Source organism: Oncorhynchus clarkii, chromosome 6 (assembly GCF_045791955.1).
Source record: "Oncorhynchus clarkii lewisi isolate Uvic-CL-2024 chromosome 6, UVic_Ocla_1.0, whole genome shotgun sequence".
NCBI lineage: Eukaryota > Metazoa > Chordata > Actinopteri > Salmoniformes > Salmonidae > Oncorhynchus > Oncorhynchus clarkii.
Window position 1 is genome coordinate 48,086,713 of NC_092152.1, and position 24,796 is coordinate 48,111,508.

The window sequence follows — 24,796 nt, forward strand, 5'->3', positions numbered from 1 at the left end:
ATGGTCTCAGGATGCTTTACTGTTGGCATGACACAGGACTGATGGTAGTGCTGTGCTCACCTTGTCTTCTCCGGACAAGCTTTTTTCCAGATGCCCCAAACAATCAGTGAAAATGACTTTACCCCAGTACTCAGCAGTCCAATCGCTGTACCTTTTGCAGAATATCAGTCTGTCCCTGATGTTTTTCCTGGAGAGAAGTGGCTTCTTTGCTGCCCTTCTTGACACCAGGCCATCCTCCAAAAGTCTTCGCCTCACTGTGTGTGCAGATGCTCTCACACCTGCCTGCTGCCATTCCTGAGCAAGCTCTGTACTGGTGGTGCCCCGATCCCGCAGCTGAATCAACTTTAGGAGACGGTCTTGGCACTTGCTGAACCGCTCTCCTTGAAGTTCTTGATGATCCGATAAATGGTTGATTTAGCTGCAATCTTACTGGCAGCAATATCCTTGCCTGCGAAGCCCTTTTTGTTCAAATGATGACGGCACGTGTTTCCTTACAGGTAACCATGATTGACAGAGGAAGAACAATGATTCCAAGCACCACCCTCCTTTTGAAGCTTCTAGTCTTTTATTTGAACTATATCAGCATGACAGAGTGATCGCCAGCCTTGTCCTCATCAACACTCACACCTGTGTTAACGAGAGAATCACTGACATGCAATGACATTTTCTTCCCTTATATCCCAGCCCCAGACCAAGAAGGTTGTTTTTTAATCTTGTAATGTACCTTACATGGGGTGAAATACACATTATTTCATTGCATATCCACATAGGGGCAAATCTGTTTTCTTTAAATATACACTACCGTTCAAAAGTTTGGGGTCACAAAGACATTTCCTTGTTTTTGAACGAAAAGCACAACAAATGTGCATTTCTTTCAAAGACAAGGGGCATTTCTAAGTGGCCCCAAATGTTTGAACGTAGTGTAATTCAAGCAATAGTAGATAAAATCCAGACAGGAACTATTTTTTTAGCAGGTGACTTAAATCACATATTTGACAAGTTAGACAGACATAGCAATTCAAAAGGCACATTTTAAGGAGCCTCCAAAGAGGTGGAAAAATGTCATATCTACATACAAATAATTTACAGGACACCTGGATATTACTTTTCCCAACTACAAATAACAGTTAGTGACAGAATATGGAGAATGAACAGGCACATTTTCAAGACCCTGAAATTTATGAAATTCGTGATTTAAAATAAACCTTTACCGTTGCAAATGTAGACAGAAAAGAAGACAAACTTTTTTTTTTTTTTAGAAAGAACCCATAAGAAATATTTACAAGGAAAATAAGAAAATACAATTCCTGAACTTAAGCAGGAATAATATATTTTACTTTTGAAGAGAGCCAACAACTACAGGTTAAACTCCAGTAAAGCATACGATTTAATAGAAAATAAACCTGGTAAACATCTCACACATCTCACAAAACGAACACTCGCCAAACCAGTTAAACTCAGCAAAAAAAGAAACGTCCTATCACTGTCAACTGCGTTTATTTTCAGTAAACTTAACGTGTAAATATTTCTATGAACAAAATATTCAAGAACTGAGACATAAAATAAACAAGTTCCACAGACATGTGACTAACAGAAATTGAATAATGTGTCCCTGAACAAAGGGGGGTCCGATAAGCTCAGTCCGATGATGCTGTGACACACCGCCCCAGACCATGACGGAACCTCCACTTCCAAATCGCTCCCGCTCCAGAGTACAGGCCTCGGTGTAACGTTCATTACTTCAACGATCAACTCAAATCCGACCATCACCCCTGGTGAGACAAAACTGCGACTCGTCAGTGAAGATAACTTTTTGCCAGTCCTGTCTGGTCCAGCCCATAGGTGACGTTGTTTTCAGTGATGTCTGGTGAGGACCTGCCTTACAACAGGTCTACAAGCCCTCAGTCCAGCCACTCTCAGCCTATTGCGGACAGTGTGAGCACTGATGGAGGGATTGTGCGTTCCTGGTGTAACTCTGGCAGTTGTTGCCAGCCTGTACCAGGTGTGACGTTCAGATGTACCGATCCTGTTGCGGTGTTGTTACACGTGGTCTGCCACTGCGAGGACAATCAGCTGTCCGTCCTGTCTCCCTGTAGCGCTGTCTTAGGCGTCTCACAGTACGGACATTGCAATTTATTGCCCTTGCCACATCTGCAGTCCTCATGCCTCCTTGCGGCATTGTTAAACACTTTACAATGAAGATCTGTGAAGTTTTTGTATTTTTACGAATTATCTTTGAAACGTTTCATTCAGTTTATCATTTTTAAAGATAAGGATACAAATGCTTTAATTAGGAGCAACAACACTATTAATGACAAGATTGTGTTTATTGACACACCCGTGCGTCAATCTAAGTAACATAATAAAAAAATCCCTGTCAAACCGCGTCAGTTTAAGCTACATATATCTGTTTTCTTGCATGGGCTTCGTTTTAATCCATTGCACTGCCTATGTCGGCCTTCCCTCCTTAATCCGCCACACCCCCCCCCCCCCTCTTTGTGGATGACTTTGTCAACCACTTTGGAAAAAAGCTTGACAAATTCACTCACACAGATCAACCCTACACCTTGACTTCTTTCTCCAGATGACATCCTGAGGTCTAGCCGCCTGACAACTTACCCACTTGACCACATCCCCTCCTCCCTTCTCAAGACCATCTCTGGAGACCTTCTCCCATTCCTCACTTCCCTCATCAACTCATCCCTGACCACTGGCTCTGTCCCCTCTCGACTTCAAAATGTCCAAAGTTCCTCCCCTCCTCAAGAAACCAACACCAACTTTCTCATTATCGCTCTCAGAACGATCTTCTTGACCTGAGACTGCTCTTCTCTGTGTCCCAGAGGCTCTCTGCACTGCCAAAGCTGACTCTCTCTCTCTCTGTTCTCATCCTTCTAGATCTATCCGCTGCCTTCGACACAGTGAACCATCAAATCCTCCTCTCCACCCTCTCAGGGCTGGGCATCTCAGGCTCTGAACACTCTTGAATTGCAACCTACCTGACAGGCCGCTCCTACCAGGTGACGTGTGTCTGCACCACGTACTCTCGCCCCCAGTGCTCGGTTCTCCTCTATACACCAAGTCACTCGGCTCCGTCATATCCTCACATGGTCTCTCCTTTCATTGCTATGCAGATGACACTCAACTACTACCCCCCCCTCCCCCTTCTGACACCCAGGTGGCGACACGCATCTCTGCGTGCCTGGCAGATATCTCAACTTGGATGTCGGCCCACCACCTCAACCTCAAGCTTGACAAGACCGAACTGCTCTTCCTCCCGGGGAAGGCCTGCACGCTCAAAGACCATCTCCATCACAATTGACAACTCCACAGTGTCACTCTCCCAGAGTAAAAAATAACCTTGGTGTGACCCTGGACAAACACCCTATCGTTTTCTACAAACATCAAAGCAGTGACCCACTCCTGCAGGTTCATGCTCTTCAACATCCGTAGAGTACGACCCTACATCATACAGGAAGCTTTGCAGGTCCTAATCCAGGCACTTGTCCTCACCTGGCTAGATTACTCCAACTCGCTGTTGACTGGGCTCCCCGCTTGTGCCATCAAACCCCTGCAACTTATCCAGAACACTGCAGCCTGCCTGATTTTCAACCTTGCCAAGTTCTCTCATGTCACCCCTCTCCTCCACACACTCCACTGGCTTCCAGTCGAAGCTTGCATCCGCTACAAGACCGCGGTGCTTACCTACAGAACAGCAAGAGGAACTGCCCGTCCCTATCTTCAGGCTATGCTCAAACCCTATTCCCCAACCCGGGCACTCCATTCTGCCACCTCAGGTCTCTTGGCCCTCCAACCCCTATGGGAGGGCAGCTCCTGCTCAGCACAGTCTAAGCTTTTCTCTCTCCTGGCACCCCAATGGTGGAACCAGCTTCCCCCTGAAGCTAGGACAGCAGAGTCTCCTCCCTATCCTAAACATCTAAAACCCTACCTCTGCAAACAGTATCTTAAATAATGCTCCCCCTCACCAGCACTTGCAGTAAGTTGCTCTGGACAAGAGCATCTGCTAAATGACAAAAAAGGAACTGGAAAGGCCAAATTCAATATTTTATCCCAAAGGGGGTAGATCAGCTTTAACATTACACATACAGTTCCTACACCTTGGACACACCTACTCATTTAAGGGTTTTTCTTTCTTGATACTATTTTGTACATTGTAGAATAATTGTGAAGACATCAAACCTATGAAATAACCCACATGGAATCATGTCCTAACCAAAAAAGTGTTAAACAAATCAATGTATTTTAGATTTTAAATCATTTAAAGTAGCCACACTTTGCTTTGATGGCAGCTTTGCACAATCTTGGCATTCTCTCAACCAGCTTCACCTGGAATGCTTTTCCAATAGTTTCCAATAGTCTTGAAAGAGTTCCCACATATGGTGAGCATATGCTTGTGTTTATAGCTCCGACAGTGCAGTAATATCTAACAATTTCACAACATTTACCCAATGCACACAAATCTAAAGAATGGTGTCAGAGCGGCATAGACAAAGATACAATATACAGTGCCTTGCGAAAGTATTCGGCCCCCTTGAACTTTGCGACCTTTTGCCACATTTCAGGCTTCAAACATAAAGATATAAAACTGTATTTTTTTGTGAAGAATCAACAACAAGTGGGACACAATCATGAAGTGGAACGACATTTATTGGATATTTCAAACTTTTTTAACAAATCAAAAACTGAAAAATTGGGCGTGCAAAATGATTCAGCCCCCTTAAGTTAACCTGTTGGATCTCTGGGGGCGCTATTTCATTTTTGGATAAAAAACGTTCCCGTTTTAAGCGCGATATTTTGTCACGAAAAGATGCTCGACTATGCATATTCTTGACCGTTTTGGAAAGAAAACACTCTGAAGTTTCAGAATCTGCAAAGATTTTGTCTGTAAGTACCCCAGAACTCATTCTACAGGCGAAACCAAGATGATGCATCACCCAGGAATTAGCAGAATTTCTGAAGCTCTGTTTTCCATTGTCTCCTTATATGGCTGTGATTGCGCAAGGAATGAGCCTACACTTTCTGTCGTTCGCCCAAGGTCTTAGCAGCATTGTGACGTATTTGTAGGCATATCATTGGAAGATTGACCATAAGAGACTACATTTTCCAAGTGTCCGCCTGGTGTCCTGCGTCGAATTCGGTGCGCAATTGCCAGCTGCTTCCACTTTACCATTTGATTCAGGGGAGAAAGCATGTGTCCAAGAACGATGTATCAATGAAGAGATATGTGAAAAACACCTTGATGATTGATTCTAAACAGCGTTTGCCATGTTTTCAGTCGATATTATGGAGTTAATTTGGAAAAAAGTTCGCGTTTTGAGGACTGAATTTTCGGGTTTTTTTTGGTAGCCAAATGTGATGTATAAAACGGAGCTATTTCTAATACACAAAGAATCTTTTTGGAAAAACTGAGCATCTGCTATCCAACTGAGAGTATCCTCATTGAAAACATCAGAAGTTCTTCAAAGGTAAATGATTTTATTTGAAGGCTTTTATGTTTTTGTTGAAATGTTGCGTGCTGGATGCTAACGCTAATGCTAACGCTAAATCCTTTGTTTGCTAGCTACTGTTACACAAATTATTGTTTTCCTATGGTTGAGAAGCATATTTTGAAAATCTGAGATGACAGTTTTGTTTACAAAAGGCTAAGCTTGCGAGATGGCATATTTATTTCATTTCATTTGCGATTTTCATGAATAGTTAACGTTGCGTTATGGTAATGAGCTTGAGTCTGTATTCCTGATACCGGATCCGGTATGGGGAGTTCCAAGAGGTTAATACTTTGTAGCGCCACCTTTTGCTGCGATTACAGCTGTAAGTTGCTTGGGGTATGTCTCTATCAGTTTTGCACATCGTGAGACTGAATTTTTTTCCCATTCCTCCTTGCAAAACAGCTCGAGCTCAGTGAGGTTGGATGGAGAGCATTTGTGAACAGCAGTTTTCAGTTCTTTCCACAGATTCTCAATTGGATTCAGGTCTGGACTTTGACTTGGCCATTCTAACACCTGGATATGTTTATTTTTGAACCATTCCATTGTAGATTTTGCTTTATGTTTTGGATCATTGTCTTCTTGCAAGACAAATCTCCGTCCCAGTCTCAGGTCTTTTGCAGACTCCATCAGGTTTTCTTCCAGAATGGTCCTGTATTTGGCTCCATCCATCTTCCCAACAATTTTAACCATCTTCCCTGTCCCTGCTGAAGAAAAGCAGGCCCAAACCATGATGCTGCCACCACCATGTTTGACAGTGGGGATGGTGTGTTCAGCTGTGTTGCTTTTACGCCAAACATAACGTTTTGCAGTGTTGCCAAAAAGTTCAATTTTGGTTTCATCTGACCAGAGCACCTTCTTCCACATGTTTGGTGTGTCTCCCAGGTGGCTTGTGGCAAACTTTAAACAACACTTTTTATGGATATCTTTAATAAATGGCTTTCTTCTTGCCACTCTTCCATAAAGGCCAGATTTGTGCAATATACGACTGATTGTTGTCCTATGGACAGAGTCTCCCACCTCAGCTGTAGATCTCTGCAGTTCATCCAGAGTGATCATGGGCCTATTGGCTGCATCTCTGATCAGTCTTCTCCTTGTATGAGCTGAAAGTTTAGAGGGACGGCCAGGTCTTGGTAGATTTGCAGTGGTCTGATACTCCTTCCATTTCAATATTATCGCTTGCACAGTGCTCCTTGGGATGTTTAAAGCTTGGGAAATCTTTTTGTATCCAAATCCGGCTTTAAACTTCTTCACAACAGTATCTCGGACCTGCCTGGTGTGTTCCTTGTTCTTCATGATGCTCTCTGCGCTTTTAACGGACCTCTGAGACTATCACAGTGCAGGTGCATTTATACGGAGACTTGATTACACACAGGTGGATTGTATTTATCATCATTAGTCATTTAGGTCAACATTGGATCATTCAGAGATCCTCACTGAACTTCTGGAGAGAGTTTGCTTCACTGAAAGTAAAGGGGCTGAATAATTTTGCACGCCCAATTTTTCAGTTTTTGATTTGTTAAAAAAGTTTTAAATATCCAATAAATGTCGTTCCACTTCATGATTGTGTCCCACTTGTTGTTGATTCTTCACAAAAAAATACAGTTTTATATCTTTATGTTTGAAGCCTGAAATGTGGCAAAAGGTCGCAAAGTTCAAGGGGGCCGAATACTTTCGCAAGACACTGTATACAGTTGAAGTCGGAAGTTTACATACACCTTAGCCAAATACATTTAAACTCAGTTTTGTGCAATTACTGACATTTAATCCATGAAAAATTCCCTGTCTTAGGTCAGTTAGGTTCACCACTTTATTTTAAGAATGTGAAATGTCAGAATAATAGTAGAGTGGTTTATATCAGCTTTTATTTCTTTCATCATATTCAAAGTGGGTGAGAAGTTTACATACATACACTCAATTAGTATTTGGTAGCATTGCCTTTAAATTGTTTAACCAGTTGCGGCGAGCAAACCCGGATCCGGGATCCTAAGCTCATTACCATAACGCAACTATTCATGAAAATCACAAATGAAATGAAATAAATATGCTAGCTCTCAAGCTTAGTCTTTTGTTAACAACACTGTCATCTCAGATTTTCAAAATATGCTTTTCAACCATAGCAAAACAAGCATTTGTGTAAGAGTATTGATACCTAGCGTAGCATTTAGCGTAGCATTTAGCGTAGCATTCAGCATGCAACATTTTCACAAAAACAAGAAAAGCCTTCAAATAAAATAATTTACCTTTGAAGAACTTCAGATGTTTTCAATGAGGACACTCTCAGTTAGATAGCAAATGTTCAGTTTTTCCAAAAAGATTCTTTGTGTATTAGAAATCGATCCGTTTTGTACATCACGTTTGGCTACCAAAAAAACCTGTATCCAGGAGTGTATTTATCCCTGCAAGCTCATTAGCATAACGCAACGTTAACTATTCATGAAAATCGCAAATGAAATGAAATAAATATGCTAGCTCTCAAGCTTAGCCTTTTGTTAACAACACTGTCATCTCAGATTTTCAAAATATGCTTCTCAACCATAGGAAAACAATCATTTGTGTAACAGTAGCTAGCTAGCATTTAGCGTTAGCATTAGCGTTAGCAATTAGCAGGCAACATTTTCACAAAAAACAGAAAAGCATTCAAATAAAATAATTTACCTTTGAAGAACTTCAGATGTTTTCAATGAGGAGACTCTGTTAGATAGCAAATGTTCAGTTTTTCCTGAAAGATTATTTGTTTAGGAGAAATCGCTCCGTTTGGTGCGTCACGTTTGGCTACCAAAAAAAAAAATGAAAATCCAGTCATCAATACGCCAAACTTTTTTCCAAATTAACTCCATAATATCGACTGAAACATGGCAAACGTTGTTTAGAACCAATCCTCAAGGTGTTTTTCACATATCTCTTCTATGATATATCGTTCGTGGAAGTGTGCTTTCTGTTCTGAATCCCAGGAGAAAATGAACGCAACTGGAGATTACGCACCAATTTAGACAAAGGACACCGGGCGGACCCCTGGAAAATGTAGTCTCTTATGGCCAATCTTCCAATGATATGCCTACAAATACGTCACAATGCTGCAGACATCTTGAAGAAACGACAGAAAGCGCAGGCTCGTTCCTGCTGCATTCACAGCCATGTAAGGAGACATTTGAAAACAGAGCTTCAGAGATTCTGCTCATTTCCTGTTTGAAGTTTCATCTTGGTTTCGCCTGTAGAATGAGTTCTGTGGCACTCACAGATAATATCTTATATCTTAACGTTAGACTGTTTTCTTTCCAAAGCTGTCAATTCTATGCATAGTCGAGCATCTTTTCGTGACAAAATATTGCGCTTAAAACGGGCACGTTTTTTTTATCCAATAATGAAATAGCGCCCCTATAGACTCAACAGGTTAACTTGGGTCAAACATGTCGGGTAGCCTTCCTCAAGTTTCCCACAATAAGTTGGGTGAATTCTGGCCCATTCCTCGTGACAGAGCTGGTGTAACTGAGTCAGGTTTGTAGGACTCCTCCCTCGCACACGCCTTTTCAGTTCTGCCCACATATTTTCTATTGGATTGAGGTTAGGGCTTTGTGATGGCCACTCCAATACCTTGACTTTGTTGTTCTTAAGCCATTTTGCCACAACTTTGGAAGTATGCTTGGGGTCATTGTCCATTTGGAAGACCCATTTGCGACTAAGCTTTAACTTCCTGACTGAAATCTTGAGATGTTGCTTCAATATATTCACATAATTTTCCTACCTCATGAAGCCATCTATTTTGTGAAGTGCACCAGTCCCTCCTGCAGCAAAGTACCCCCACAACATGATGCTGCCACCCCTGTGCTTCACGGTTGGGATGGTGTTCTTCAGCTTGCAAGCCTCCCCCCTTTTCCTCCAAACCTAACGATGGACATTATGGCCAAACAGTTCTATTTTTGTTTCATCAGAACAGAGGACATTTCTCCAAAAAGTACGATCTTTGTCCCCGTGTGCAGTTGCAAACCGTAGTATGGCTTTTTTATGGCGGTTTTGGAGCAGTGGCTTCTTCCTTGCTGAGCGGCCTTTCAGGTTATGTCGATATTGGACTCGTTTTACTGTGGATATGGATACTTTTGTACCTGTTTACTCCAGCATCTTCACAAGGTCCTTTGTTGTTCTGGGATTGATTTGCACATTTCGCACCAAAGTACTTTCATCTCTATTAGACCGAACACATCTCCTTCCTGAGCGGTATGACGGCTGCATGGTCCCATGGTGTTTATACTTCTGTTCTATTTTTTTGTACAGATGGAAGTGGTATCTTCAGGCGTTTGGAAATTGCTCCCAAGGATGAACCAGACTTGTGGTCTACTATTTTTTTCCACTCTGTGGAATGTTGTCCCACTCCTGGCGGGAACTGGAACACGCTGTCATACTTGTCATTTCAGAGCATCCCAAACATGCTCAATGGGTGACATGTCTCGTGAGTATGCAGACCATGTAAGAACTGGGACATTTTCAGCTTCCAGGATTTGTGTACAGATCCTTGCGACATGGGACTGTGTATTATCATGCTGAAACATGAGATGATGTTGGCGGATGAATTGCACGAAAATGGGCCTCAGTATCTCGTCACGGTCTCTCTGTGCATTCAAATGGACATCAATAAAATGCAAATGTGTTTGTTGTCTGTAGCTTATGCCTGTCCATACTGTAATCCCACTGCCACCATGGGGCACTCTGTTCACATTGTTGACATCAGCAATCCGGTCGCTCACACGACGCAAGCGGTTGTGAGGCCAGTTGGACATACTGCCACATTTTCTAAGACGACGTTAGAGGCAGCTTATGGTAGAGAAATTAACATTCAATTGTCTGGCAACTGCTCTGGCCGGCATTCCTGGAGAAATACTCACTAGTAGGGATGTAAACAAATTTTTGCACAACATTTGAGAGAAATACGCTTTTTGTGCTTATGGAACATTTCTGGCTTGTTTTTTCAGCTCATATAACATGGGACAAACATTTACATGTTGAGTTTGTATTTTTGTTCAGTGTAGATTTAAGTGACTAGACTTAAGATATTAATGTTTCAAGAAAGGAGTGTATATTTGGCCTGGCAAAGTGTATTTTTTTCTCTGACTGAATGGAAATTGATAATTTAGTTTTTTACTCCACTGATCTCGGCTGGTCTCGAGAAGAAAATAGAGTCAAGACCGAGTACAAATGTATCTGACACCGAGACGAGACCAAGACACTCTGTCGTCTCAAGAACAGACTCGTAACACTGCTTTCAACCATCTTGAATGCCCTTTTTTCTATTCAAAACTTTGGAAACCTTCAACTTTCCAGCTGAAACAATACGTTTCATAAAAATATTATATAAATATCCAGAAGCAAAAATATAAACCAATAGTACATTATCTGATGAATTTGTTTTAGAAAGGGGCACAAGACAGGGATGTCTTCTCTTCCCCCTCATGTTTGCTTTGGCAATTGAACTGAGACAGGACCCAAACATAACAGGTATCAGTATTGGTAAACATGAATATAAACTACATTTATTTGCCGACGATCTCCTGATATACCTGACTAATATTTAAAACTTTCAGAACTCTAAAATCTCAGGATATACAATTTACATGGGGAAAAAATGAAATAATGGCATTAGGAAAAATAATATCTCATGGACCACAAAAAATATCTAACACTTATGATGTTTAATAAGTGACAACAAACAATAAATATTTAAAGGTAACTTGATCCCATTACTCAACAGGATGAAAGCAGATCTAGTTAAATGAAACAATCTTCCCATGAATCTTACTGTTAGAATAAACCTCTTCAGAATGGCATTCATTCAAACGTTTTTATATTTATTCTCTGTAATATCAATTACCTCTACCAAAGACATTCTTTAAAAAAGTAAACTCTGCTATAACATACTTTATGTGGGCAAGATAAACTCATAGAATAAAATACGTTTTACATCTTCCTAACTTTCCGGACTTGGAATTGTGTCAACTCGCCACCCAAGCTTTTACTTGCAATATATTGTTAAATGAACTTAAAGAGGAACAATCAGTACATATTGAAGATGTGCATGCTAATCCTGCGAACCTTTACGTCTATTTTCAAATCAAATTGTATTGGTCACATGAACATTTCTTTTGTTGATATTATTGCGGGTATAGCGAAATGCTTGTGTTCCTAGCTCCCACAGTGCAGGAGTATCTACCAATACACACAAGTCTAAAAGTAAAAGAATTGAGTTCAGAAATATATAAATATTAAGACGAGCAATGTCGGAGTGATATTGACAAAAATACAGTAGAATAGAATACAGTATATACACATGAGATGAGTAAAGCAGTATGTAAACATTATTAAGGTAACTAATGTTCCATTATTTAAGTGGCCAGTGATTCTATGTTCATAAAGCAGCAGCCTGTTAAGGTGCAGGGTTGAGTAACCGGGTGGTGTTTTTCAGTCCCTCTGTCCCAGCTTTGATGCACCTGTAATGGCATCGCCTGCTGGATGATAGTGGGGCGAACAGGCAGTGTCTCAGGTGGTTGTTATCCTTGATCTTTGTGGCCTTCCTGTGACATCCATCGGGTGTTGTAGGTGTCCTGGAGGTCAAGCAGTGTGCCCACAGTGATGCATTGGGCAGACCGCACCACCCTCTGGAGAGCTCTGCGGTTGCGGGCGATGCAGTTGCCATGCGGTGATACAGCCCGATAGGATGCGCTCAATTGTGCATCTGTAAAAGTTTGTGATGGTCTTAGGGGCCAAGCCGAATTTCTTCAGCCTCCCGTCTGTGTGGGTGGACCATTTCAGATTGTCAGTGATGTGTACACCAAGGAACTTTGAAGCTTTCCATCTTCTCCACTGCAGTCCTGTCGATGTGGATAGGGGCGTGCTCCCTCTGCTGTTTCCTGAAGTCCACGATCATCTCCTTTGTTTTGTTGATGTTGAAGGAGGCATGCGTGGCCACAGTGTCATTGGTGAACAGGGAGTACAGGAGGGGGATGAGCACGCACCCTTGTGGGCCCCCTGTGTTGAGGATCAGCGAACTGGAGGTGTTGTTTCCTACCTTCACCACCTGGGAGTGGCACATCAGGAAGTCCAGGACCCAATTCACAGGGCTGGGTTCAGACCCAGGGCCCTGAGCTTAATGATGAGCTTGGAGGGTACTATGGTGTTGAATTCTGAGCTATAGTCAATGAACAGCATTCTTATGTAGGTATTCCTCTTGTATGGGGGCTGGGGTAAAAATAATAATATAGCAAGCCAGCAACAAATGACAACACAGCGTGGTAGCAACACATGACAACAACATGGTACACACATTAGTCAAAACAAATCAAATACAATTTTATTTGTCACATACACATGGTTAGCAGATGTTAATGCGAGTGTAGCGAAATGCTTGTGCTTCTAGTTCCGACAATGCAGTAATAACCAACAAGTAATCTAGCTAACAATTCCAAAACTACTACCTTATAGACACAAGTGTAAGGGGATAAAGAATATGTACATAAATATATATGAATGAGTGATGGTACAGAGCGGCATAGGCAAGATACAGTAGATGGTATTGAGTACAGTATATACATATGAGATGAGTATGTAAACAAAGTGGCATAGTTAGTGGCTAGTGATACATGTATTACATAAAGATGCAGTAGATGATATAGAGTACAGTATATACGTACGTATACATATGAGATGAATAATGTAGGGTATGTAAACATTATATTAGGTAGCATTGTTTAAAGTGGCTAGTGATATATTTTACATAATTTCCCATCAATTCCCATTATTAAAGTGGCTGGAGTTGAGTCAGTGTGTTGGCAGCAGCCACTCAATGTTAGTGGTGGCTGTTTAACAGTCTGATGGCCTTGAGATAGAAGCTGTTTTTTAGTCTCTCGGTCCCAGCTTTGATGCACCTGTACCGACCTCGCCTTCTGGATGATAGCGGGGTGAACAGGCAGTGGCTCGGGTGGTTGTTGTCGTTGATGATTTTTATGGCCTTCCTGTGACATCGGGTGGTGTAGGTGTCCTGGAGGGCAGGTAGTTTGCCCCCGGTGATGCGTTGTGCAGACCTCACTACCCTCTGGAGAGCCTTACGGTTGTGGGCGGAGCAGTTGCCGTACCAGGCGGCGATACAGCCCGACAGGATGCTCTCGATTGTGCATCTGTAGAAGTTTGTGTGTGCTTTTGGTGACAAGCCGAATTTCTTCAGCCTCCTGAGGTTGAAGAGGCGCTGCTGCGCCTTCTTCACTATGCTGTCTGTGTGGGTGGACCAATTCAGTTTGTCTGTGATGTGTACGCCGAGGAACTTAAAAGTTACTACCCTCTCCACTACTGTTCCATCGATGTGGATAGGGGGGTGTTCCCTCTGCTGTTTCCTGAAGTCCACAATCATCTCCTTAGTTTTGTTGACGTTGAGTGTGAGGTTATTTTCCTGACACCACACTCCGAGGGCCCTCACCTCCTCCCTGTAGGCCGTCTCGTCGTTGTTGGTAATCAAGCCTACCACTGTTGTGTCGTCCGCAAACTTGATGATTGAGTTTGAGGCGTGCGTGGCCACGCAGTCGTGGGTGAACAGGGAGTACAGGAGAGGGCTCAGAACGCACCCTTGTGGGGCCCCAGTGTTGAGGATCAGCGGGGTGGAAATGTTGTTGCCTACCCTCACCACCTGGGGGCGGCCCGTCAGGAAGTCCAGTACCCAGTTGCACAGGGCGGGGTCGAGACCCAGGGTCTCGAGCTTGATGACGAGCTTGGAGGGCACTATGGTGTTAAATGGCGAGCTGTAGTCGATGAACAGCATTCTCACATATGTATTCCTCTTGTCCATATGGGTTAGGGCAGTGTGCAGTGTGGTTGAGATTGCATCGTCTGTGGACCTATTTGGGCGGTAAGCAAATTGGAGTGGGTCTAGGGTGTCAGGTAGGGTGGAGGTGATATGGTCCTTGACTAGTCTCTCAAAGCACTTCATGATGACGGAAGTTAGTGCTACGGGGCGGAAGTCGTTTAACTCAGTTACCTTAGCTTTCTTGGGAACAGGAACAATGGTGGCCCTCTTGAAGCATGTGGGAACAACAGACTGGGATAGGGATTGATTGAATATGTCCGTAAACACACCAGCCAGCTGGTCTGCGCATGCTCTGAGGGCGCGGCTGGGGATGCCGTCTGGGCCTGCAGCCTTGCGAGGGTTAACACGTTTAAATGTTTTCCTCACGTCGGCTGCAGTGAAAGAGAGTCCGCATGTTTTGGTTGCGGGCCGTGTCAGTGGCACTGTATTGTCCTCAAAGCGGGCAAAAAAGTTATTTAGTCTGCCTGGGAGCAAGACATCCTGGTCCGTGACACAGATAACAGCACAAAGGGCAAGAAGGTAGAAAACAACAATACATGACGCAACATAGCCAGAACTGTCAGTGTGTCCATGATTGAGTCTTTGAATTAAGAGATTGAGATAAAGCTGTCCAGTTTGAGTGTTTTGTTGCAGCTCGTTCCAGTCGCTAGCTGCAGCGAACTGAAAAGACGTGCGACCCAGGGATGTGTGTGCTTTGGGGACCTTTAACAGAACGTGACTGGCAGAACGGGTGTTGGATGAGGGCTGTTGTAGATATCTCAGAAAGGGGGGAGTGAGGCCTAAGAGGGTTTTATAAATAAGCATCAACCAGTGGGTCTTGCGACGGGTGTACAGAGATGACCAGTTTACAGAGGAGTATAGAGTGCAGTGATGTGTTCTATAAGGAGCATTGGCGGCAAATCTGATGTCCGAATGGTATAGGACATCTAGCCGCTTAGAGCAACCTTACCTGCCGATCTGTAAATTACATCTCCGTAATCTAGCATGAGTAGTAGGATGGTCATCTGAATCAGGGTTAGTTTGGCAGCTGGGGTGAAAGAGGAGCGATTACAGTAGAGGAAACCAAGTCTAGATTTAGCTTTAGCCTGCAGCTTTGATATGTGCTGAGAGAAGGACAGTGTACCACCTAGCCATACTCCCAAGTACTTGTATGAGGTGACTACCTCAAGCTCTAAACCACATGACCTTTATTTTGGAGGGGTTCAGAACAAGGTTAAGGGCAGAGAAAAGCTTGTTGGACACTAAGAACGCTTTGTTGTAGAGTGTTTAACACAAAATCCGGGGAGGGGCCAGCTGAGTGTACGACTGTGTCATCTGCATATAAATGGATAAGATTCTAAATAAATTGAGAATAGCGTGGGGCCTAGGATCGAAACTTTGGTGACAGCAGTTGTTCTGACTTTATACACTGCATTCTTTGAGAGGGGTAGTTAGCAAACCAGGCCAAAGACCCCTTAGAGACACCAATACTCCTTAGCTGGCCCTCAAGAATGGAATACTCTACCGTATCAAAAGCGGTAGAAAAGTACTTTAGTTCAGTTGCCTTTGCTTTCTTGGGTACAGGAACAATGTTGGAGATCATGAAGCAAGTGAGGACAACAGACTGGGACAGGGAGAGATTGAATATGTCCATAAACACTTCAGCCAGCTGGTCTGCTCATGCTCTGAGGATGCGGCTAGGAATGCAGTCTGTGCCGGCAGACTTGCGAGGGTTAACACGCGTAAATGTCTTACTCACACGTCGGCCACATCGGTTGTACTGTGTTATCCTCAAAGTGGGCGAAGGTGTTTAGCTTGTCCAGTAGCAAGATGTCAGTGTCCGTGACTGGTTCTCCCTTAGTAATCCGTGATTGTCTGTAGACCATGCCACATACGTCTCGTGTCTTGGCCGTTGAATTGCAACTCCACTTTCTTTGTGCTGACATTTTTCCTGTTTGAATGCCTTATGGAGGGAACAACTACACTGTTTTGTATTCAACCATATTCCCAGTCACCTTGCCATGGTTAAATGTGGTGGTTCACCCTTTCAGTTTTGTGTGAATGCTGTCATATTTCCACGGTTTCTGGTTTGGGTAGGTTTTAATAGTCACAGTGGGAACGCCAATGTTATTCTCATAGGCTACCCGGAACATATCCCAGTCCGCATGATCAAAACAATCTTAAAGCATGGATTGAACCAGCGTTGAAAATACTTTAGCACGGGTACTTCCTGTTTGAGTTTTTGCCTATAGGAGGGAAGGAGCAAAATGGAGTCGCAATCTGATTTGCCAAAGGGAGGGCTGGGAAGAGCCTTGTAGGCATCTCGAAAGGGGGATTAGCAGTGGTCAGGTGTTTTTCCAGAACGAGTACTACTGTCTGTGTTGACAGAACGTCAGTAGTGTTTTAAGCAAATTTGCTTTGTTAAATCCCCAGCTACAATAAATGCAGCCTCAGGATATGTGGTTTCCAGTTTGCAAAAAGTCCAGTGTAGTTCCTTGAGGGCCGTCGTGGTATCGGTTTGAGCAAGAATATACACGGCTGTGACTAACCGAAGAGAATTCTCTTGGGAGGTAATACGGTCGGCATTTGATTGAGGTATTCTAGATTGGGTGAACAGAAGAACTTGAGTTTCTGTATGTTATCATGAAACATCTTCCCGGAGATATCTTTTTTCCTGTCTGCACGATGTACTGAGAACCCACCTGGCTGTATGGAGGCGACAGCATATCCCAAGTGAGCCATGATTCTATGAAACACAGTATGTTACAGTCCCTGATGTCTCTCTGGACGGAGATCCTCGCCCTGAGCTTGTCTACTTTATTGTCCAGAGACGGAACATTAGCAAGTAATATACTCTGAAGCGGTGGATGGTGTGCACACCTCCTGAGTCGGACTAGAAGTCCACTCCGAATACCTCTTCTCCGCCAGCAGCATCTTGGAGCAGCCTCTGGGATAAGTTTGATTGCCCTGGGGGGTAAGAACAAAGGATCCAATTTGGGAAAGTGGTAATGCTGGTGAGTTACCAGCACACACAGAACATTAACAACTTCATAGTTAATAACGCTATAACGATATGGAAGAAAATTAAACGTATTCTACAAGAACCAATATTATTCCCTAAAAACACAACCCTATGAAACAATCCTTGGATAGCTTTTCAGAATTGGCCCACATGGAAAAATAAAGGCATAAAAACCGTAAATAACTTAGTAATAGGAAATTCAATTATTTCCGTCACAGATTTCAAAAGCAATTTTTGACTGACCAATGTAGACATTTTCCAATACATGCAACTTAAAAGTTATATATATATAAACATTTCCACCTGAAATCTTTTGGACATCAGAGCAATGTTGATGGAACCCTATTTGACTCAGAAAAGGATACCCATATGATAGGTAATATATACAAACCTTGCAGAAATCCTATCCAACTGACAATCTCTAGAAAAAAAAAATTAACTATTGGAATCAAGACTTGCAGGTTTAATACATGTACAAAATTATCCTCTTTCCCTAAAAGCATGGTAGTCATGACTTTCTTACATGAAAAGGAGGTTAACTTGTCCCCAGACAATCGATCTGAGATGGATTTAATTTTCAGTCATGGGATTTTTGTTGTTGTTGCTTTAACCCCTGCGTGGGGTGTGTCGTGTCTTTACTATCATTAACTGAAGACTTATAGTTTTTATCAAAGATGCTTTGTAATTAGCATTTCGTGTTGAACTAATCAGGCAAATGTAATTAACTAGGAAGTCGGGGCACCAAGGAAAATATTCAGATTACAAAGTTATAATTTTCCTAATATAACTTTTCAGATGTTTTAATATCTGATCAATTAGTCTTCTGATTAATTACTTATTCTCACTTTAGTCTCATTTGAATGAATGCTTATGAGTGTGCTGCTGCCTACCACCGCTCAGTCAGACTGCTCTATCAAATATCAAATCATAGACTTAATTATAATATAATAACACACAGAAATACGAGCCTTTGGTCATTAATATGGTCGAATCCGGAAACTATAATTTCGAAAATAAAACGTTTATTCTTTCAGTGAAATACGGAACCGTTCTGTATTTTATCTGACGGGTGGCATCCCTAAGTCTAAATATTTCTGTTACATTGTACAACGTTCAATGTTACATAAAATTCTGGCAAATTAGTTCGCAACGAGCCAGGCTGCCCAAACTGTTGCATATACCTTGACTCTGCGTGCAATGAACGCAAGAGAAGAGACACAATTTCACCTGTTTAATATTGCCTGCTAACCTGGATTTATTTTATCTAAATATGCAGGTTTAAAAATATATACTTCTGTGTATTGGATTTTAAGAAAGGCATTGGTGTTTATGGTTAGGTACAGTCGTGAAATGATTGTGCTTTTTTCGCAAATGCGCTTTTGTTAAATCATCCCCCTGCGTTGCATCGATTATATGCAACGCAGGACAGGCTAAATAAACTAGTAATATCATCAACCATGTGATTATGATTGATTGATTGTTTTTTATAAGATAAGTTTAATGCTAGCTAGCAACTTACCTTGGCATCTTACTGCATTTGGGTAACAGGCATGCTCCTCGTGGAGTGCAATGAGAGGCAGGTGGTTAGAGCGTTGGACTAGTTAACTGTAAGGTTAAAAATCTGTCATTCTGCCCCTGAACAAAGCAAGTAACCCACTGTTCCTAGGCCATTATTGAAAAAATGTGTTCTTAACTGACTTGCCTAGTTAAATAAAGGTGTCCAAAAGTACCGATTTCTGAGTGTTATGAAAACTTGAACTCGGCCCTAATTAATCGGCCATTCCGATTAATCGGTCGACCTCTAATATTTACGCTCAGTGTGTCGTCGGGATCTCTGTTGAAAAGTTTGTCTCTGTTGAAGAGTTTGTCCGCCCTCTCTCTGTCGCGGTTAGAATGGATAGTTCAGAGTGACATTTATTCATGTCGTTATAGATAGATGTTTCGGCGGTTGTCGGTCTTTGCGTTCAATGATACCGAATTCCTAGCTGCAGACTTGTAATTAATATCAAAGACTTATTCTTATTCTGTCGGTATTGATAGTCTAAGAGTTTAATCACGTGGAATGGTTAAAAGATTCAGCAGTCTGGTCTCAAACCTTGGCCCTCTCGTTATCGAGATAAGCTGGTCTGCAACCTTTTGTCCTCTCGTAATTTAGAGAAACATGGTCTGTTGAGAAATTCTCACGGTGGGGGTTTTATTCGGAAGAGCAGAAAAGGGCTCATGACGCCAGGTCCTAACTGTGTTCATGGGGGCGTGCCAGTGACTTAAGTGAAACTTTACACAGAAATACGATTCTCTCGCATTACATCATTACATAGCATCCCATAATTTCACAAATAGTTTAATCATTCCTCATTCATCCTGTACAGCAATTAGATGCAAGCCTCATAACTGAGGCTATTATATAAACAGTGTTATGGTAATTTGGCCGTATTGTCTCCCATGAGTTTCACAAAATTGTACCAAACGGACCAGTTCGTAGCTGGATTCTTCACCGATCTGTTATACCTTCTCCAGAACATAAATGTTGTTCGGACCTCAAGTTTTGTGAGGTGGAAGAAATTCATTTTTTCTCTCTATGAAAACACTCTATACTGTGGCCATGAGGAGATGATCTGCTCCAGGAATTTATGACCTGAGGTCGCAGCAGCCTGAGTGTAGGAGATAGAGAGAGGGGGATGGGGCTTGCTGTACCCAAAGAGGGCAACGTCATGACAGGTGCATTTTCCTGGCATGGTTTAGGTCCACTCAACTCCTTAGAGGGAAAGGTAATCGCCAATAAATACATAGCCATTCTGAGTGATCACCTGCAACCTATGGTGAATCATTTCTATTCTGATGGGAGTGGTCTCTTCCAACATAATGCCCCCATCCACAGAGTGGTCACTGAATGGTTTGATGAGCATGAAAACGATGTCAACCATATGCCACGGCCGTCTCTGTGGGGTATCTTTTTTTTAAAGCTGGCCTTTTTGGCATTATCTCAATAAAAGTGGTAAAATAACACAAAGCTATATCAAATCAGGTAATGCCAAATTTCTGTCTGAAGGAAGTATGCTTTGAAATTATTAAAATGCGTCAGAAGGTTATTGGAAAGTTTTAGGAAAACATCAGGGATCAGGCAATCTTTGTGTATGATGTCATGTTCTTTAGAGAATCAATTGATTTTCCCCAGTCATTTTGTGCGGATTTGTGACACTCCCTTCTAACAAGCCCTGCACTGCTTGCAAGTGTCATACGGAAGACATGGACATGAAACGGAAGACATGGACATGAAAGTCTTAAGCTTTCAGCATTGGGGTCATAATAGATAATAGCTCCAAATGTTCAAAGCTAGATGCAATTGCAAGATTCTACACTGAAACTGCTCTGTTTGTCCCAGGATGGTTACGCGTATAACCACAGTTCTATGAATTAAGCGATGCGTTCAGCTGACTGAGAGGGAAACAACTTGCACAACACATTCATTCACTGTGTGTGATCTTTCTTAGGAGAGAATAGGAGTGAAGATGATGATGATCCAGGACGGCCCCATGCCCACCGGGGTGGACAAACCCCTGAGAATCACTGGGGATCCCTACAAGGTCCATGTGAGTGAAGAGTGGGTGGGGTGCGGCTTCAGTCGACAGCCACGGCGCACGCATAATTATTTGCAGAAATCCTCACTTTTCAATCCAATACAGACCCTCCTCTACATTCCAGTGAGGCTTTCTGTTGACAATTATTTTTTAGACTTTTTCTGATTTGTGATACAGATCATTTTGCACTTTGAAAAATGCATTAGGTGGTCACTCTTTACTCTTTGAAGATCCCGTTATTCCATCTGTCACCTCTGGGATGTACCGTCACGTGAATCCCATTTTCTTCTCCCCTTCACAGCAAGCGCGGGAATTGGTGATCGAGATCATCCGCGACAAATACCAGGGAGACTTGCACAGTGGCCGAAACGACTTTGCGTCAAGATTGGGTGGAAGTACTTTGGATGTAAGAATGCAATGTAGGGACGTCCAGTGAATGTCACAACCAATGACTATGGTGCCATTTTGAACACACCCTTGATGTTTGAGCTCACATGCTTCAGGCCAATCCCTCCCTTCAGGTGGCAGTACCCAGGTTTGCAGTGGGGATTGTCATCGGCAGGAGTGGCGAGATGATCAAGAAGATCCAGGGAGATTCCGGAGTGAGGATCCAATTCAAACCAGGTGTGTGCGTGTATTTCTTTTAACATATGTCAGATGTGTCATATGAACGAAGGTAGAGTTGGAATTATATTGGGGTATGCCATGTCTCTTATCGTACCATGACCAATTATATATGTGGAAAGGCGACTTTCTGTGTGTTGGTGTGTGGCTGTATCTGCTGTCAGTCACCACTGTTAGCTTAGTGTTGACCCTACTCCCTCCCACCAACAGATGATGGCATCAGCCCAGAGCGCATCGCCCAAGTGATGGGACAACCAGACAGGTGTCAGCACGCTGTCCAACTCATCAACGAGCTCACCCAAACAGCACAGGTACACACACACACACACACACACACACACACACACACAAAGACAGAACAAATGAATAGCTTGCAAGTAAACACTCAGAGCAAGGCACACATTGCACAGAACACACACATTATGGACAAGTAGAGTGCACACACAAACGCATAACAGCAAGCAAACACACATACACACTCGGCACAGAACACAAAACTCATGTGCCAAGCAAGCACACGTACCACTTGTGATTCTTATTTCCCAGTCAATTTATTTCCAACCAAGCTGCCTCTTGACCCAGGGTTGCGTCCCAATGGCATCCTATTTCCTGCATACTGCTCTGGTCAAAAATAGTGCACTACGTATGGAATAGGATGTCATTTGGGACTTGGCCTATGTTGCTGGAGTCTCCTGGCGTGTATTGCTCAGGTGGCTATTACAAGAGAATTACCATTTAGATATGCAGATACGATCTGCAACTCCTAGTCAAATACAGTTTACAGATATGTCATACCTTTGGTTGACTTTGTAGGCGCAGACGATATCAGGGTTGATAAGATATTGTATGGCATGTATTTGAATATATGCATTGAAATGTCATACATTTGGTTGACTTTGCAGGCATAGACGATATCAGGGTTGATAAGATATTGCATGGCATGTATTTTAATATATTGTTTGAAATGTCTTATCAGAAGGACATTGTCAATAAATGTCACTCCATGCTTGGGTTAAGCACCCAGGGTATATCTGTACTAGCTGGTGAGTGTCTCGTTGCTGTATGTAAAAAGTTTTAATTTAATGTTGGATCATTATGCATTGCTGCCCTCTATTCTCATTGTATTTATTGTCTGTAATTGTCTTGATTTGTCCATTTGTCTATGCTTGATGATTTGTTTTAATGTATGCCACAAACAAAATTTCCCCATGGGGATAATAACGTCATTATCTTACATGTGATTGGAGCAGGAACGTGATGGCTTTGGAAGCTCTGGAGGACCAAGAGGAAGGGGACGAGGCCGCGGGGACTGGGTCATGGGCTCACCAGGGGGACTGCAGGAGGTCACCTACACAATACTTGCAGACAAGTGTGGTCTGGTGATCGGCAAAGGTAAGGCAACTCAGTCCCTCAGTGCGCAAAGCAGTGTAGAACCTCAGAGCTACAAACACAAGTGTACAGTGCATTCGGAAAGTATTCAGACCCCTTGACTTTTTCCACATTTTGTTAATTTACAGCCTTACTCTAAAATTGATTAAATTGTTTTTTTTCTTCATCAATCTACACACAATATCCCATAATGACAATGCAAAACAGATTTTCAAACTAAAATATGACATTTACATCATTATTCAGACCCTTTACTCAGTACTTTGTTGAAGCACCTTTAGCAGAGATTACAGCCTCGAGTCTTCTTGAGTATGACGTTACAAGTTGACACGTGTATTTGGGGAGTTTCTCCCATTCTCTGCAGATCGAAGCTCTGTCAGATTGGATGAGGAGCGTCGCTGCACAGCTATTTTCAGGTCTCCAGAGATTTTAGATCGGGTTCAAGTCTGGGCTTTGGCTGGGCCACTCAGACATTGAGACCTGTCCCAAAGCCACTCCTGCGTTGTCTTGGCTGTGTGCTTAGGGTTGTGGTTCTGTTGGAAGGGGAACCTTAGCCCCAGTCTGAGGTCCTGAGCGCTCTGGAGCAGGTTTTCATCAAGGATCTCTCTGTACCTTTCTCTGTTCACCTTTCCCTCTATCCTGACTAGTCTCCCAGTCCCTGCCGCTGAAAAACATCCCCACAGCATACTGTAATTCTCTCACCACCATGTTTCACCCTAGGGATGGTGCCAAGTTTCTTCCTGACGTGACGTTTGGCATTCAGGCCAAGGAGTTCAATATTGGTTTCATCAGACCAGAGAATCTTGTTTCTCATGGTCTGATAGTCTTTAGGTGCCTTTTGGCAAACTCCAAGCGGGCTGTCATGTGCCTTTTACTGAGGAGTCGTTTCTGTCTGGCCACACCATAATGGCCTGATTAGTGGAGTGCTGCAGAGATGGTTGTCCTTCTGGAAGGTTCTCCCGTCTCCACAGAGGAACTCTAGAGCTCTGTCAGAGTGAACATCGGGGTCAGCTCTCTGACCAAGGCCCTTCTCCCCTGATTGCTCAGTTTGGCCAGGCAGCCAGGTCTAGGAGGAGTCTTTGTGGTTCCAAACTTCTTCCATTTAAGAATGATGGAGGCCACTGTGTTCTTGGGGACCTTGAATGCTGCAGAAATGTTTTGGTACCATTTCCCCAGATCTGTGCCTCGCCACAATCCTGTCTCGGAGCTCTACGGACAATTCCTTTGACAACTCAAGCCGGTTGTTTCTCTGACATGCACTGTCAACTGTGGGACCTTATATAGACAGGTGCCTTTCCAAATCATGTCATGTCCAATCAATTTAATTTACGACAGGTGGAGTCCAAGTTATAGAAACATCTCTAGGATGATCAGTGGAAACAGGATGCACCTGACATCAATTTCGGGTCTGAATATTTATGTAAATGAGGTGTTTGTTTAAAAAAAAAAAAAAAATGTTTTTGCTTTGTCATTATGGGGTATTGTGTGTATGTTTTATTTAATTAATTTTATATTAAGTCAAGGGGTCTGAATACCTTCCGAATGCACTATATGTCGTTCAGAACACTGAAATGTCCGAAATTCACTTAATTGTATTGAACCATTGTAGAAATATATGGATTGCCTTTACCACGTGTTTTCTACTCATTTAGCCTGATGCTGTAAATGTTGGAAGTATGTATGCGGATGACTCAACACTATACGCGTCAGCTACTACAGCGACTGAAATTAGTGCAAAACTCAACAAAGAGCTGCAGTTAGTTTCAGAGTGGGTGACAAGGAATAAGTATGCCCTAAATATTTCTAAAACTATAAGCATTGCATTTGGAACAAAACACTCACTAAACCCTAAACCTCA

At 42.7% G+C, this 24,796-nt stretch overlaps 1 protein-coding gene across 5 annotated transcripts in view; it reads left to right on the forward strand.

The window, feature by feature from the left end:
• The window catches only part of LOC139411240 (far upstream element-binding protein 3-like), a 71,451-nt gene that overhangs the window by 27,420 nt on the left and 19,235 nt on the right, over positions 1–24,796 (forward strand). For all 5 annotated transcript variants that reach the window (XM_071157274.1, XM_071157271.1, XM_071157270.1 and 2 more), the window contains exons 8-12: positions 20,839–20,937; positions 21,227–21,331; positions 21,447–21,549; positions 21,760–21,860; positions 22,800–22,941. In XM_071157274.1, coding sequence (XP_071013375.1) covers positions 20,839–20,937; positions 21,227–21,331; positions 21,447–21,549; positions 21,760–21,860; positions 22,800–22,941 — 550 coding nt within the window. The remainder of the gene's footprint in view (positions 1–20,838; positions 20,938–21,226; positions 21,332–21,446; positions 21,550–21,759; positions 21,861–22,799; positions 22,942–24,796) is intronic.